We start from the raw sequence: 17,580 nt of genomic DNA on the forward strand, positions 1-17,580 counted from the left end.
ATTTTTACCACACTTGAAAATGTCGAATTTCGTGCCAAATAATGTGTTTTTGCGGGGAATTCTTCTTCATTATTTTAATATGAAGAAAAAAGCAGCCGAAAGTCATCGTATCTTGGTGGAAGTTTATGGTGAGCATGCTCTAGCTGAGCGAACGTGCCAGAAGTGGTTTGCACGCTTTAAAAGTGGTGATTTTGGCTTGGAAGACGAAGAACGCGAGGGTGCGCCGCCAAAGTTCATGGATACCGAATTGGAGGAATTGCTCGATCAAGATCCGGCTCAAACGCAAGAAGAGGTTGCAAAAACTTTGGGAGTTGATCAATCAACCATTTCCAAACGTTTAAAAGCCATGGGAATGATCCGAATGGTAGGCCATTGGGTGCCGTATGAATTGAAGCCAAGAGACGTTGAACGCCGTTTTATGGCATGCGAACAACTGCTTCAACGGCACAAAAGAAAGGGTTTTTTGCATCGAATTGTGACTGGCGATGAAAAGTGGGTCCATTACGACAATCCAAAACGTCGGGCAACGTATGGATACCCTGGCCATGCTTCAACATCGACGTCGGCGCAGAATATTCATGGCCTGAAGGTTATGCTGTGTATCTGGTGGGACCAGCTGGGTGTTGTGTATTATGAGCTACTGAAACCGAATGAAACGATTACGGGGGATGTCTACCGGCGACAATTGATGCGTTTGAGCCGAGCACTGCGAGAAAAACGGCCGCAATACGCCGATAGACACGACAAAGTTATTTTGCAACATGACAATGCTCGGTCACATGTTGCACAAGTGGTCAAAACATACTTAGAAACGCTCAAATGGGATGTCCTACCCCACCCGCCGTATAGTCCAGACCTTGCGCCATCCGATTACTATCTCTTCCGATCGATGCAACATGGCCTGGCTGACCAGCACTTCCGTAATTACGATGAAGTCAAAAAATGGATCGATTCGTGGATTGCGGCAAAACCGACCGAATTTTTCACAAAGGGAATCCGTGAATTGCCAGAAAGATGGGGAAAAAGTAGTAGTAAGCGATGGACAATACTTTGAATATTAAATTTGTAACCATTTTACGTCAATAAAGTTTCAAATTTCGAAAAAAAACCGCACGAACTTATTCATAGTCCTATTAATACAATAAATATCTAAGGTCTGGCGGAATTTTTCAATACAAGTGATGGCGGACATTTGCCAGAGCATTTCACTATTCACTAGTTTTTAAAACATAAGATAAAATCAAAAAACGCATAGCCAAATGCCACTTGGGAACATGATAAAACTGCTTCTAATAGGAACGCCCTTCAGAATTGCATTAATTAAGAGTCGGTTATATATAAACTTATTTGAAAAATGTTCCTCTTTACCGATTTCCAGCAATTTCGTTCATTAGCGAATGAAATATCCCATTTTTTGGCTTCGTAAATTTGGATATTAGAATCCCTGGTGACAAATTCCGACGGTGTGGCTAGTTTCAGACCGTTAACCGGCTCTTAGCGAATTTGAAAGACGTTACATGTTTCATGGTAATAGTTTGTTTGCGAAAGTACTGAGATTGTGTTGGTGATATACGAAAAAACCAACACAGTCTCCACTTATGTTGCTTCGTTTCGACTTGAACAACGATTGATTGAGCGAGTGTGTGAATACATGTAAAATGAACGAGCTCCCCTAGCTTATTGGAGTAATACAATCGCGAGATTTTAACTTAATATTGCCCCAAGTGATTGCTGCCTCTGTTTGACTGTGAGCCACTGTGTGTACGGGGAGGGTGCAACAAAGAGACGTGTAATGTACGAGATTTGAGACTCTATATATAATATATATTATATATATAATTGGCGCGTACACCCTGTTTGGGTGTTTGGCCGAGCTCCTCCTCCTATTTGTGGTGCGCGTCTTGATGTTGTTCCACAAATTTAGGGACCTACAGTTTCAAGCCGACTCCGAACGGCAGATATTTTTATGAGGAACTTTTTCATGGCAGAAATACACTCGGAGGTTTGCCATTGCCTGCCGAGGGGCGACCGCTATTATGTTTTTCTTAATTTTGGTGTTTTCACCGAGATTCGAACCTACGTTCTCTCTGTGAATTCCGATTGGTAATCACGCACATTCGGCTACGGCGCGAGACGCTATAGAGACAAATAATTGCAGAGGAATACATATGTGAGGAGCTGACTGCAGCAAAAAGTTATGACATTTTGTCTACCTTCATTCACTCTTAATCCTTTCACTCCAACATTGGGAGGGAAGCTTAGCTTGAAAAAAAATTCCAATGGAGTATTTCTCCCACCCATATAATTATTATAATGTAATCCCGGAAAATCATCCGATATATATTTTTAACATCCTAGCTACGATATTGAATATAAAAATTCATTTCTAGAATAAATTCAAATAAAAAAAATATTTGCTTAAACTTGATTACTGATTGAAAAGGTTAATTTATTATGCGAGTTTGTACTTACAGTTCATATCAATTTGCACAATAGCCTCGATAGCTGCTGTTTTTTGATGAATGCCCGCTTGACATGAGAGACGCCCATTCAGATGTTCTCTTTTTAAAGGCCCGAATTTTATGACACTTTGTAGTGACTTTTTATCGACATCCAAGCTCATTTCAGACTTTAATTGGACGCCTTCGTAAAACCATACCAATTCAGGTCTAGGATTGCCTGTAATACATTTTTTCATATTTTTATAATGTGGTTTTTAATACTCAGCTTGATAATTTGTTTATCTAAGTACGTTAGTGGAGTTGTCTCATTAGCCATTTGGATTTGTAAAAAGGTATAATAAATCCAATACAACATACCAACTTATTGTAGCATTTATGTAATATTATATCTTAGTAGAAAACTGCAAATATGCTTAATTAACGCACATCGAGCTCCAACTTTATGACCGTACTTTTTTGTATGGAATTCTTTAAAAATTGCTCTTTATAAAGTATTTTTTGGTAATTCCTTGATTCAGAGTTATTGACTATTTACGAAGAATACTATATAAAAATTTTAGAATTCTTGTTTAGGGTCTCAACCAAACCAATTAGAAACGATAGTGTCCTTGCGTAGTAATGAAACCCCGCGTATCTTCAAAAAAATTTTAACAGTGAGTTAAAGCTTTCACTTTTTGGTCCAAAAGGCGTTTAGTATACAGTAGGTTCTGTTTTTATGCGGCTTTTTTTATGCGGTTTTGAAATAGTGCGGTTCTTTTTAAATTAAAAAATGCATGTCGACCTATCGGGAATTGTACATATAAACAAGATTCTAAACCAGCTAAGCAAAAACTCATCACAGATTACATCAGAAATGGTAACCCTACAAGTATGGAACCGCCTGAATAACCATCTAGATCAGACGTGTACATTTCCTCAAGTGATTTTACGCCAAATCCTAAACGAATGCGCAACATGCGGGTATTGTCTGATTCTATTTCTGACGTAAATTTATTTTTCGATTCTGACGTTTCTTAAATAAAGATATAATTTTCAAAAATACAATATTTTGTTTGTGCGGTTTTATTTAATTATTTCAGATTCATGCGGTCTATGGAACGTAATATATCTATAGTTATAATATGGGACTAGTGCCCTTTTTTATGCGATTTTATTACATTATTTCAGATTTATGCGGTTCTTAGCACTTTTGAAACGTATCTATAGTTTTACTATAGAACTGGTAGCTTTTTTTATGCTGTTTCTTGCGGAACGTATCTATCGCATAAAAACAGAATCTACTGTATTTGAAATATTAGTTATAAATCGGGCTCATACGTAAGTACTATCTTTAAAGACCTACATAATTTTGTTTATGTTTTAATCCCCTAACTCCTACCCGATGCGTCTTTTGGTGAAATAATTTACATGGAAAATTTATTAAAAAAAAACAATTACGTGGTTAAAATATTACAATATACAAAAGTTTTAAGTAAAAAATTCTACAAGGGACACCGCAAGTGTCGTCTCAGGGACGTATACCAATAACAATCCCAAGAAGATGTATTCGATTTGCTTTGGATGCACAGTGCACTTTTTTATTTCCTGATATATTATACATTAGATAACATACTCAATTGCTGAACTGTGCATAATTGTCGATAAATATGGTGACATATCCTTGGACAGCAATGTCCTTGCTTTTGTGAGTTCCACTTTTTGACTGCTTGTTCCACGTGAAGCATCGTGGAACGGCAGTATCTGGTCGACTACATAGTTCAAGAAATTCAGTTAGTGTGGATTTTTAGGAAATTAGTGTTCGTTGTGGGAAATAGACACGCTCTCCAATTTGAAAGCGCATCGCCAAAGGTATAACAGCGGATCCAGCAATATAGCTTTTATTTGTCTGTCCGCTAAAATTGCAGACGGCATATAATGCTTATTTGTTGCATTATTTTGCATTGTGGTTCTTCTCATCTCACTGAAAGCAGCTGCTGCTGCGATTTTCACTTGTGCAGGCTCTGGCTTGAGGGAAAAAATCAAAGCACAGGTAACACCTGGTCAACACCTATTGCCACACACCACCAACACCTATATTATCTGTAAATAACCGCCTGAGCAGGGCAAAGCGGACTTACGCTCCCCTTTGGCAGGTATAGAAACCACCCATAATCAATCGAACGACTAAAACGGCTGTGTAAAAACAGTGCTCATTTACGGTAGGGAGACGTGTTATACAAAAAAAGGCCATTATATACAAGATGCAATGTTTCGGCAATCGCTGCCTACGGCGAATAATGAGAATTTTCAGAATTTCGAGAACAATATCCAATCAAATACTATGGAAAATCACGAAGCAAAAAGGCATAGATAACGACACTAAGCGCTAGAAATACAGGTGGATCGACCAATCACACGTTAAGAAAGGATGCAAACAACATTGCGCATTCAGTTTTGGTATGAAACCCGATCGGTACTAGAATCAGAGAGCGACCAAAATATATGTATGTGGAGATCTACAGTTAATAATGAAACATCCAAATCGAACATCCATAGCGAATTACGATACAGGTTTGTAACAGAGAGGGCTGGAAATGTTTTGTAGATAGCTAAGTTCCTAATTTTATAATGTTAATTTACTATGTAATTCCAATACGCCAATAATAATAATGACATCTTTTTTGGTTGATCTCATCCAAATCATGAATCTCTATTGAAGTAATCTTAGAGATTATTTGATTTCTGCTGTATTTGTAAACAGATTTTGTACACCTTAACGAACATGGTTGAGTTCAAGCAGTATTTCCCTCTTGGCAGTTTTTTGTACTCTTTTGATCTGCTATCCGTATTTGCATAAGTCCGAATTTCTCTTGCTTTTGCATGACCTCGCCTAACTTTGTTATGATAATGACGTTTGATTTAACAGGCTTCAGGTTGGGATTAGCTTTATTAGCTTTTTATCTTTATTTTATCCATTCCTTTTGAGCAATTTTTTCAAATATTGTCAGAGTGGCTCTATAAAAAATGTAGTTTTCTCCATGCTACTTTTTTACTTTTAGCCACTTCAGTTCTAACACTTCGCTTTAGAGGGACTTTGGACTTTGAGCCTCGTTTAGAAACTGGTTTAATGCTGCTGGTGAAATTTGTGTCAGCAAAAAATTCCAGTCAGAAGAAGTAGTTGTTTAAAGCGCAAAGGGAAAAATTTGGCAAGTTTATGTTTTTTTTTCAGTTTTGATAACGCAATGACACAAACATTACGAGTATTCAATATTCAAGCCTATTATTAATTCAATCGGAGAAAATGCTATTATCAATTGCAACGTGATCACGAAATTCTTCCCCGTTTTCGAAATTCGTGAAATAAAAATATAAGTATAAAAATAAATGATTTAAAATAAATATTGCACATGTACTTATTAAAATGAATTTATTTACATAAATGTATAATGGTTGGTAGGTAGGTAGGGTGGTTGTCGTAAGACACACTTAGACCTTCGGCAGGTCCATTGTGATACCACTGGGGCTTCTCCTTACTCTACGTGTTCCCTTTCAAACCATCCGGTTGCTTTAATAAACGAGCAGAGCTTCGTTAGTTTTAGATGGGCTATATCCGCTACATCGGTTAGAAATGCTGTATCGAGGGTGCGCAGCCTTCTCCTAGCTAGGCTTTCACACTCACATAAAAGGTGTCTGACTGTTTCCTCTTCTTCTGTATTTAGACAGCTTCTACAGAAATCGAAGTAAGGTAGTCCTAACCTTCTAGCGTGGCTGCCTATTAAGCAATGACCTGTTAATACACCTATCATTTTTCTTATAGATTCCCTGTTGAATCTTAACAAGATCTTCGATCGACCGCTGTTCCAGTTCGGCCATGTCTGTCTGCTTAGTTCGCATGTTGTGAGGTTTTGCCAGATTGTATTTACCTTTTTGATGGTTTCCCTGTCTATGAGTAATTTACAAGTGGCTATAGGCATGGGTATCAGCGCCTTATCCGGTTCGAGATCGAGCGTTGTACCGGCGCTTGCAAGTTCATCCGCCTTACAATTTCCTGGAATGTTCCTGTGGCCTGGTACCCAGATAAGGTGCACCTTGTAGCACTTAGATACGTCATCTAGTAGTTTAAAACATTCCAGAACTGTTTTTGACGAGTGCGTTTTTGATTCCAGCGCTTTTATTGCTGCTTGACTGTCCGAGTAAATGAAGACTTCATTTGTGGATAATACTCTCGTTTTTATTTCTTTAAGCCCCTCTTTTATGGCAGTGACTTCCGCCTGAAATACACTGCAATGATCAGGTAAGCGAAATGGTTGGCATACTCCGAGTTTGTCGGAGTAGACCCCTCCACCTACTTTGTTATCCAGTTTTGAGCCATCTGTGTAGATGTTTAAGTCAATGAGCCCGTTATCCTATTCCTCTTTGGAAGGAAATACTGTGACAAAGGATTTATTAAAATTGATGTCCTTGGTCCTACAGAAATACGTTGTGTTGGGAATGCAGGGGAATTGTTCTAAAATTGAGGAGTGTCCTCTTCGGTTCGTTCTGAGTAGGCCGATTTCTCTTAGTCTGAGAGTTGCTTTGGCAGCTGTTTGCTTACCGTACTGCTCTATTGGTAAAATGTTAAGCATGATATTTAGTACATCTGTGGGTGTGGTTCTGAGGGCCCCGCAGATGCAAAGACTGGCCATTCTTTGTACGTGTGCCATGGTTCTTTTAATGTACAATTTATCTAAAGCTGGCCACCATACTAATATGCCGTATGTTAGGATAGGTCTGACAATTGCCGTGTAAAGCCAGTATACGATAGATGGGGAGAGACCCCAACTTAGTCCTATCAGCTGTTTACAAGAGTATAGTGCTATTGTCGCCCTTTTTACTCTATCTTCGACATTTGCCTTCCATGTTAGCTTTCGGTCTAGTATTAGACCTAAGTAGCGGGCCTCATCACTAAATGACAGTGCCGTTCCGCCTAGAGTCGGAGGAGTTATATTTGGCATTTTGTGTTTCCTGGTAAATAGGATGAGTTCAGTTTTATTGGGGTTGACGCTTATCCCATTTGCTTTTGACCAGCTTTCAACCATATTTAGTAAATCCTGCATGACTTCTATGAGTGTATTGGGGAATTTCCCCCTTACTACCATTGCAACATCGTCCGCATATGCTACTACGTGTTGTCCTCTTTCCTCTAGGCTCTTTAGCAATGAGTTTAGTGCCAGCACCCATAGGAGAGGGGACAGCACACCGCCTTGAGGTGTTCCTCTGCTAACTTTTTTCTTGATCTCTGAGTCCCCTAGGGTTGCGATCACAAATCTGCTCAAGAGCATGTTTTTGATGAACTCAACCAGAGCGCCAGAGATCCCGAAATCCGTCAGTGCCTTTATTATGGTATCCGGTAGGATGTTGTTGATATCCCCTCGATATCTAGAAAGGCTACCAGTGTGAATTCTTTATTATACATTGACTTCTCGATTTCTGTAACAAGGAGTTAAGTGCTGTTTCAGTTGATTTCCCTTTACAGTACGCATGTTGTGAGATGCTGAGCTTATTAGGGCTGATGTTAGCCCTAATATGCTCTTCTAAAATTCTTTCTAATGTTTTTAGCAGGAAGGAGGATAGGCTTATTGGCCTGAAATCCTTAGGTGTTGTGTGTGAACTTTTTCCCGCTTTAGGGATAAAGACCACTTTTACCTTTTTCCATGTTGATGGGACACTTTTCAGTTTCAGAGCGGCCTTAAATATGGCCGTCAACCACTTCATGACGCAGTTGAGTGAATGTTGTATTTGGGCCGGGAATAATCCATCTGGGCCCGGTGATGGGCCCTGCAATGTATAACTATATTTATAAAATAATTATAAAATAATTTCCAATTTTGTTAAATCTTTTGATTGGTTTTTCTGCTCGATAGTAACAAATGAGTTGAAAAGTCCCGGGCCGAACAAAAAAAAAACACGTTTCTCTTTTTGATCAAAATTAACTCTATTCATCAACGTAATTTCCATCTGGAATAACGCAATCATTCCAGCGCCGCTTTAACATTTCAATACCACTTTTGTAGAACGATTTATCTTTTGCCTCACTTCTTCACTCGGGCGAAATTTCTTACCGGCGAGCATTTTTTTAGGTCTGCGAACATCCAGTGGTCGCTGGGAGCCAAATCTGGCGAATACAGTGGATGTGGGAGTAATTCGAAGTTCAATTCGTGCAGTTTTGCCATTGCTCAGAATCATTACCACAATCTTGAGTAAACGCGGAACCCACATTGAACAAAGCTTTCTCATAGCCAAATGCGCCTGCAATATAAAGCTAACACATTCTTTTGATGTCTTTACGATGTCAGCCTCACACAACTTCACTTTTCGATCATTCAAAACGATGTTGTGGATTTTTTTGATGTTTTCTTTTGTTACCGCTTTATTTGGACGTCTACTATATTAGGCATCATCGGTGTCTCTAGGACAAACTATCGTTTTATTGGTGTTTCTGATGGAGCAGAGTCCCCATAACACTTTTCAAGCCATTGCTTCGTTTGAACGGTACTTTTCCCCATCAAGAAGCATTGCAAAATTAAAACACGAAATTCTTTTTGATCCATTGCTTTGGAAATTATATGTAAAAGTAGTGTCACTCTTAGCGCAATAACTCGTGAACTAATGAATAGAACATCATGAAATTTGAGCAGCTATCTTCTTAAGGTTAGTACTAAGTGAAAAAGTGGCGAATGCAATAAAACTAGTGTCATCTATGTGTTAGGCTAGGAACTTTTCAGCCCATGTGTTATACAAGTGTATTATGCAATGCCCTTTCTATAATGTCTCTTGCTTTTCCAAGCGCATTATTGAAAACACTTTCAGGCCTACGTTAAAACGAGGAACGAAGTGGTGTCAATAGTCACCGACGCAGTATCCAGCTTACTTCGCCTGATTTCTTCTCGAAGACGTTAAAAACGTACAATGGTAGCAGAAATTATCATCATCACAAATCATTATCAAATGAAAATTGCTTATTAGTATCCTTTTATATATACAATAATTATACAGCGCCTCTAAAAACTGAATAACGCTTCTAAACTAATAACAAAAATAATAAAAAAAACATCGGATACACATTTTATTAGCGCATATCTGGATGTATAAATATTTTAATAATAACGCAACTTTTATTTGAATGTGTAAGTTACCAGCAGGGCATTTATGCTAAGATAACCTTTACGGTTATAATACAAAAACTTTACTCAAGAAGGGTGAATTATTTTCTCATGCGATCCACTGATGCGCATAATAACGCTGGGAAATCGTGTTATTGTAAAAAAAATCTTTTATTGTTTCTCTTTTTTCTTCACCCGTTATTTGCAATGCAATTCAATACGAACATAACTTCTCTTCCATTTTAGCCAAACATCTCTTCAACTTTATGGTCACTGTTTGTTACGCATCCATTAACATTTTGCGGTCGACTGGTAAATATTTGTTTTGTAGCTGCTTTCTCTACCAATAAAACTGCTGCAGCAATGGAGTCCCGTTTAAATATCGTTATTTTATTTAATTATATTTTTTAAATAACGCTTGCAATTTCAATGTAAACAAAAATAGCTGAATTTTATTTAAAAAGTTGGTAACAGTAGGTCGAACTTGGTTTAAGTGGTTGGAATTACTATATTAAAATAATTTTTCCCAGCGGTGGAGTTTCTAATATCATTTTTCCCGAATTCTTGAGTTCTGTTCACGACGGGAGTTCGTAATATTCGCATATTATATAATAGCGCGCAGCCTCCCTTTGAAATGCATATGCGTGTGCGCTGGGCCTACTTCGTGTTTATACAATTTTGTTTTGCTTTGATTCTCTTATTCACACAGAACGAGCTCGATGCTGCATTAGATGAAATGATAAAACTACGAAATAATTTATACAACAATCGGATAATCTATTACCACGTACGACAACAAAACGTGGATTCTTCATGCTACCACTAAGCTTAAGTTCGTTTAAAGACTAATAAATAATAGATTAAAAAATAAAAAAATGCGTCACTTCTCTTTTCGGTCGCTAAATCAGTCGTGAAGTGGCGGAAGCAATGAACTGCGATCATAAAACGATTTTGAATCACCTTCATTCAATGGGATTTATCAAAAAACTGGGAGCCTGGCTGCCTCACGAGCTCAACGAAAAAAAAAAAAAAGTCGCCTTCAGATTGCTTCTTAGCATCTCGCCTGTAATCGAGCAAGACGTGGTCATAAACAGCGCTTTTTGAATCGCATCGTCACGGAAGATTAGACTTGATGTCTACACATCAATATGAAGCAAAGAAAGGAGTGAGTGGCCCCAGGAGATACGCCAAAGCCGAGAATCAAGCTAGATTTTCAACCAAGGAAGATTATGATGTGTTTAGTGGGACTAGGAGGGCATGGTGAACTGGGGCATGCTCGAAAAGAATGCTACGGTCAACAAGGAGCTCTACATTGCCCAGCTACACCGCAGGAATGAGATTTCGAATGGGAGGTCCTTCAGCATCCGCTGTATTCTCCGATCTTTGCACCGACCGATTACCATCTTTTTAGCTCCCTGTCAAACCATATGAAGGGCGTTACCATCGTCCTTAAAAACTGGCTCAACAACGTCTTTGACTCCAGACCAGGCGATTTTTGCCGGAACGACATCAACAATTTGGTCGAAAAGTGAGAGGAGGTTGCAAACAGCAACGGCGAATATATAATTAATTTACTTATTGATATAATATAGTTATAATTTGACTTTAAACATCCTAAGCTCTGACTGAGTTATCTTGAATTCAATGAAAATTTACATAAAAATATACTTTTTTTAACGTATTGCACTTGCTCGCCCATAAGGGATTTTTGGGCATTACTGATATATCTATAAGCTGTATTCTTTTGCATCCAACCTGCAGCATTAGGAATTAGCGAATTATGTACGTGGAAAGCAACAACTGAAAATACTTGAGTTGATATACTCGGTTTGAGTTGGAAGCGCATAATTATATGGAGCATCATCAATTCCTTTTGTGCCGAATGCAACATAAAGCCTCCATATATAATTATATGCAATCTGAGTAATAGAGTTACAATTAAAAAAAAACCAGCCGAATGTGTGGATTTGTGACTACCATTCGAAAGTGCTCGGCTACGAAACTGACTTTGGGCATAATCTATTAAAGGTGATATCAGTAGACCAGCTTGTGTTTTTTTTTCTTTCTCATGAACTGACGAAAGGCCGTTTCAACTTTATGTAGGCCGCTCAACGTAGTTTGTCCTTTTTCTTTTTATTTTCTACTTTTTTTGTCGTGATATTCTAACGTATAAGACGTTGTTGTTGGTTTACTGCCATTACCTTTAATGAATTCGCCTTGTATGGGGTAACTAGTTTACTTTTTCCGCTCAATATAATTAAACATAAGCCCTTTTTTGTTCGTCATTTCCGCGCTTGCTATCTCTATGTTCGGTTAACTTAACGAAAAATTTGCATACGAAAGCAACAACAAAGTTATCGATCAAGATTCGCCGCTACCGAGTATGGCTATAGCTCCTTAGACTGGTATAACTCACTGTCGTGCAAACACATGTAATTTAAGGCAGCTCTATTTCCGCGTTGCCAATATATGCTCATTTATTCCAGTTGCTTCATCTATTCGCGACTTGCTAACGCTTAGCGAATCGAAGAAGCCTAATGTGACGTAGATGCGCAGAATGATAACTTTCACCGATCAGCGCATTTTTATATGCAGCTCATTTACAAAAGCTCCCGCATTCGCTATGCATATTAAGTGTTTTTATGCAGCTGGGTTGCAATAGAATACAAACTCTTCAGGCTAACAAGATTTATATACCAACTTGTATTGATAATTGTTTGAATGTACGTCTTCTACGAGTTTTATGAATTTACCTCCGATGGCTTCACATTTAAGTATTAGAAAATCGCCTTCGTTGTAAGGTCCAACTACGGTTGATCGTTTAGTGCCATTTTCATCACTTATGATGATTTCCTTGGGCAAAGCTTAAAAGACAATACAATTTTACTTAAAGCATTGCAAGTAGGTAATTACCATACACATCTTACCAATTACTGTTAATGCGATTTGACTGTTATACGTCTGTGCTCTATCAAAATCAACTCGGCATCTGTACACCCCAGTATCAGACACTTGACTATTGCGAATAGTTAACTGCCATGGCTCGTTAGCAAGTATAAAGTGAGCCCTGTCTCCAAATGCAGTTTCATCAGACCATCGCTTTGCAGTTTTAGATATTCCAGCTCGTATATCAACACTACAATTAGAGGAATATTACAAAGTGTGGCTTTAACAGGTGTGTAATAATAAATTTCTATAAACAACACAGATATTGGGTAACTAAATGAAGTTTTCATGTAATGTAATGTTTGCACGAAATATAAAGTTATATAATATAATAGTAGTGATGGAGTGTGATTTAGTACCGATCGCATAGAACGTCGTAACTCATGTACAAAAACTTGTAAGCCACACTTATCTAAAAGCCTTCTTCTTCTTAACCCCTTGCCGTGTCACTTAGCCCGACGAAATTCGGGCCTAAGTGTTACGCGTCAACGCGTGGTAAACAGATCAGAATTATATAGTATAAACTACTTTGTAACAGCAATTATGAGACTCGTGACTAACTCTGGTGGCGTACAGATATAAACTAATATTCAATCTCGACCCAGGCTCGTGATTTTTATGTTTGATTCGACTATCTGTACACGAGGTCGGCTTGTGATATTTACTTTTGGCCCGACGATCTATTCACGAGCCTGGCTCGTCATATTTATGTTTGGACCAAAATTTCCATCACGAGTCAGACTCGTTAAAGCACGGCAAGAGGTTAATTGGCACTAAAAGCCAATTGGTTTAAATATGAATCTGGTTGGATGTATGATCTTTATGTTGTCAGTCGTCTCTCATGGTATAAATTCTATTCGCTTTGCCTCATAATTCTTTCCATTTTGCTACGTAAACATAGAAGGTCTGGCCTCATTCTATCATATATCTATAATAGGCGTCCTCACATTGGGCTCGTTACTTCGTTGCTTTGTAGTTTTACGTATATTTTGCCTAGCAACTAAGCGCCAAGTAACGAATCGCCGTGGTGACCAGCTTGGAAATTTTATTAGTAGTTGGTAAAATGACAATTGACATTAGATGGTTAGAAGGCGCGAAGTTAAAGTTAAAAATATTAAAAAGTGCAGGAAAACCAGTAAGTAAGTTATTTCGCTTGCACCAGAGGCTATAAAAAAATAGATAGATGATGATGGCTGAGAATGTCGAAATTCAAGTGTATATGCCTCAGAGCCTTTATTAATTGATTATCAATTTTTGCGTATTCGCTGCATTTTGGCATCTTTAGTTATTGATTACGGAACCGGATTTCATTTATATAGCTGCCTGGGCTGGCTTCGCAGTAGCGCATTTTGTTAACCCAGTTTATATAGGGGAGAATGAAATTGCTGATGAGCTTGCCAGGAAGGGGTCAACTGAATTGGTCTCAGCGAACTCCAACCGGGCATCCCCCTGACAGTTGTTAAAGGAAAATTGCACAACTTATTTCTCAGGAAAGCCCAGAAAAGATAGATCCCCATTTCTTCTTATGCTATAATATTTCGAAAACCCTTTGGTCCCAGAACAATAGACAGAGGACACAGAAAAACCTGTGGACTCCACGCCATTGAATTTCCAAACACGCAGCTGTGTGTACCAGCCATTCGATGAAAACACGCGAAAATATAGGTTTACCATTTAACCCATTGCAGAAGCTGTGGTGGCCTTTCAGAAGGCACTTTCTTTGTAAATTCCCGGGGTTGGCAGCTAGACGATTAAGTTTACTGCCTGTGGCAGTACGTAAATCTAAATTCCATCAATATTCTCCATTACATCAATAGCTCTGGCTGGCTGTAAGTATCTGCCTGTTGGAGGTCTCATAATGGTGCTCTAGTGCTACTTGGGAAGTGCCAGTCTGGTACTTCAACCATTTTACCTACCTTTCCAAGACCTTGATAGTGGTTTCTAGCTCTATCTTACGAGTGGCTTGCCCGGTATTTGTTTTCATGACTTTATTCGTCCTTCATGACACCTCAAGAATCGCAGCTTCGAGGTGCCCAATTAGCGTCGCCGAGACGGCGCTAAGGATCACTTGGAGTATTTGGCGCCATCATGCTGAAATCAAGGATCGTACAAATCCTTGTCCTCAACTTTCGACAGCAAAAATCATTTATAATGCGTCTGTAGCACTCACCATTGACCGAAATGACGATTCCAGCAGCATTTTCAAAGAAAAATGGGCTAATGATACTATCGCTTCAAAGACCACGATTAAGTCTCACTCTCTGAGGATGCATTAGCTTCTCGCGGATCACGTGCGGGTTTTTCGATCCCCAGATGCGGCATTTGCTTGTTAACATAGCTGCCGAGATGAAAATGTGCTTCGTATAAAAGTACTTTTGTTCAAAAATGCACTCTTTGGGCAAGCAAATTTGAATTTGGAAATACCCTATGATCAGAAAGTAATGGGAATGTTTAATTTAAACGAACCGCGCTTGTGGGCACCGGCTCATATTTGTTGGATTTTGCAGGATGATAACGCGCCATCGCACCGAGCCCAAATTGTGCTGGATTATTTGACCAAACACCAAGTAAATATCATCGTGCAAGCACCGTATTACCAGATATGGCCCCGTGTGACTTCTTTTTGTTTCCCAAGTTGAAGTTACCACTTCGTGGTAGGAGATTTCAGTCGATAGCGGAGATCAAAGAGAATGCAACGAACGAGCTGAAGGTCATCCCTTCGTCGGTCTACTAGGGGTGCATGGAGGACTGGGTTAAACGTTGGCACATGTGTGTTGCTTCAGACGGGTCATATTTTGAAGGAGATAAAATAAATTTGCCTGAAATTCAACTCTGTTTTGTTTTATTTAAACATTCCCGGTACTTTCACATCATAGAGTAAGCTCGAAATATTTCCCAATGCTGTCTAAGCGTAAAGCTTCATTGCGTTTCGCGAAGATATGACAATGACTGTCTGTCAAAATTTGAAGCAGAAAGAGCTGTCACTGTGAAAATAAGATGTGTCAAAACACGAAAGCTCACGCACTGACTGGGAACAACAACCGAGTGATTGAGTTCCTAAACCGAAAACATGAATTCGCTTTAACCCAGACGACAAGACAGAACAAGGCGAGACAGAAATTACCAGAAGATATGAGTTTATGAATAAATACATAAACAAAGTTCCACGCGCCCGAGGTATTCAGTCGTAAGTTAAGCGCGTGAACGTGTGACTTTTACACACACTGGCTGATGGAGCATGGAGGCTGATCCACCTCTGAAGATCTCTTTTTATCCATTCCTTTGTCTGCTTAACCTTGAAAATATTCCGAAAGCAAAAATAGCTCCAATGAGATTAGCGTATTGTCCTCTTACAGCTGGTAATACCAGAATGGCTCGCCGCACACGAGGACATAATAAATTAAAATTTGTTACATCAATATATGGTAAATAATTTGCTTCCTTGTTTGCATAAATGCTTTCAATGCCATCACATAATCTGCACATTTAACCTTATTTTCGGCTTTATGAAGACTGATTGGTGGTGAGAACCTTTCAATGTAAGAACCTTGAACTTGTAAGTAGTTACAGATTGCGGTAATTGAAACTGTTTTTTTTGAAATTAGTACTCAATTTTTACGCAGGGTTAATGTGTAATTTTCTGCCACCCAATTTATGATGTAATCTTCTTCTTTGTCTGCTAGTGCCTTTGGTTGTAATCCACCCCTTTTAAGCATACTAATTTTTTCGGAAGTTTGCATACGCTGTGTAATAATTGACATCCAACGATCCTGCCAACCCACTCAATCCTGCCAACTACACTCATCCCCCCATCAATCATCCTAATCATATCTTGGCCACAATATGGCTTGCATTTCTTCCACTCTATTACCTTCGAATCTGATAGCTTGAAAATCAAATTTGCATTCAAGTATAGGGGTTTTTAGAACTCATATATGTGCCTTCAACAAATTGCCTGCAAATCGGACAAGATTCTAACTCCAATATGCTTCTGGAGCAATCTTGGTGCAGGAGTTGTTTGCACTGGAAAAAATGTGAAACAAATTCTAAATATCCTAAATTCCTTTAGGTCATAATTCTGTATGTTCAAAGTTTAGAAAAGACAAAATAATGCAAAATTAATCATGCCAATTTATTTTACGCCAAGATTTTGCATTTTTTTAAGATATTGCAAGGAAAAATGTATGTGATGTGTCCAATGAAAAGTTGGTATATATCAAAAACTCAAAAACAAGTGAAAACAATTGGCAAAATTTCGTACCTAACCAACAAAAATCTAAAACAAAACAACGATTTTGGAAAAGAAATTCAAATTTATTTTTCATGTATAATATCTTTTAAAAAAACAAAAATTATTACAATAATAACACTGTGGTACAAAAAAAAAAGTTGCAAAAAAACTTTGGATCGGACATGATGAGGGTTGTAGCTTATGAAAAACTGAAAAGAATGGTATAGGAGAAATTTCCAATACACCCCCAAAATCTCATTTTATGGCCATAAAACCGTTTTTCAGTAGGTTGATATGAACAATCACTCCTAACTTCGCCAATTTCCATCCGATTTCGAATTTGCTTTTTTAGTTCGAAAGAACAAAAACAAGCCTTTTTGACAGTGTGTTAACATTTTTTCTGAAATGACAACTGACGAGACTGTAGACGGAAGTATTTGGAATTTTTTTATTTTTTCTCTATTTTTTCGACTTTGACATAATTTTTACGATATTATCCGATATTGAGGATTTTTTTTAGTACACTACTGTTATAGTAAATTTAATTTTGCGTCGAATGAGCTATATTTGACTGTAATTGAATTAAAATTAATAGAGTTGTGTGGGTTTTAAGATTTTTTCTTTTTTTACTACGAGATTTGGTATGCGTTTCGAAGCATGAAAATAATAACAAGTGTCATTATAAACGCATAATATTTATTGGAGTATTGTGCAGTGCAGCACTGTACGGTATGGTACGGTGCAGTACACAACGGCACTGGTTCCAAACTTAAAAATGCATTGGAAACGGCCCTTTGGAGTTTAGTATGGTACGGTACAT

General features: G+C 38.2%; 1 protein-coding gene across 2 annotated transcripts in view; it reads right to left on the reverse strand.

The window, feature by feature from the left end:
- The window catches only part of LOC129235702 (nephrin), an 81,887-nt gene that overhangs the window by 46,164 nt on the left and 18,143 nt on the right, over nucleotides 1–17,580 (reverse strand). For both annotated transcript variants that reach the window (XM_054869694.1, XM_054869693.1), the window contains exons 3-5: nucleotides 12,511–12,719; nucleotides 12,337–12,447; nucleotides 2,473–2,679 (exon numbers count right to left, since the gene is read on the reverse strand). In XM_054869694.1, coding sequence (XP_054725669.1) covers nucleotides 2,473–2,679; nucleotides 12,337–12,447; nucleotides 12,511–12,719 — 527 coding nt within the window. The remainder of the gene's footprint in view (nucleotides 1–2,472; nucleotides 2,680–12,336; nucleotides 12,448–12,510; nucleotides 12,720–17,580) is intronic.

Source organism: Anastrepha obliqua, chromosome 1 (assembly GCF_027943255.1).
Source record: "Anastrepha obliqua isolate idAnaObli1 chromosome 1, idAnaObli1_1.0, whole genome shotgun sequence".
NCBI classification, from domain to species: Eukaryota; Metazoa; Arthropoda; class Insecta; order Diptera; family Tephritidae; genus Anastrepha; species Anastrepha obliqua.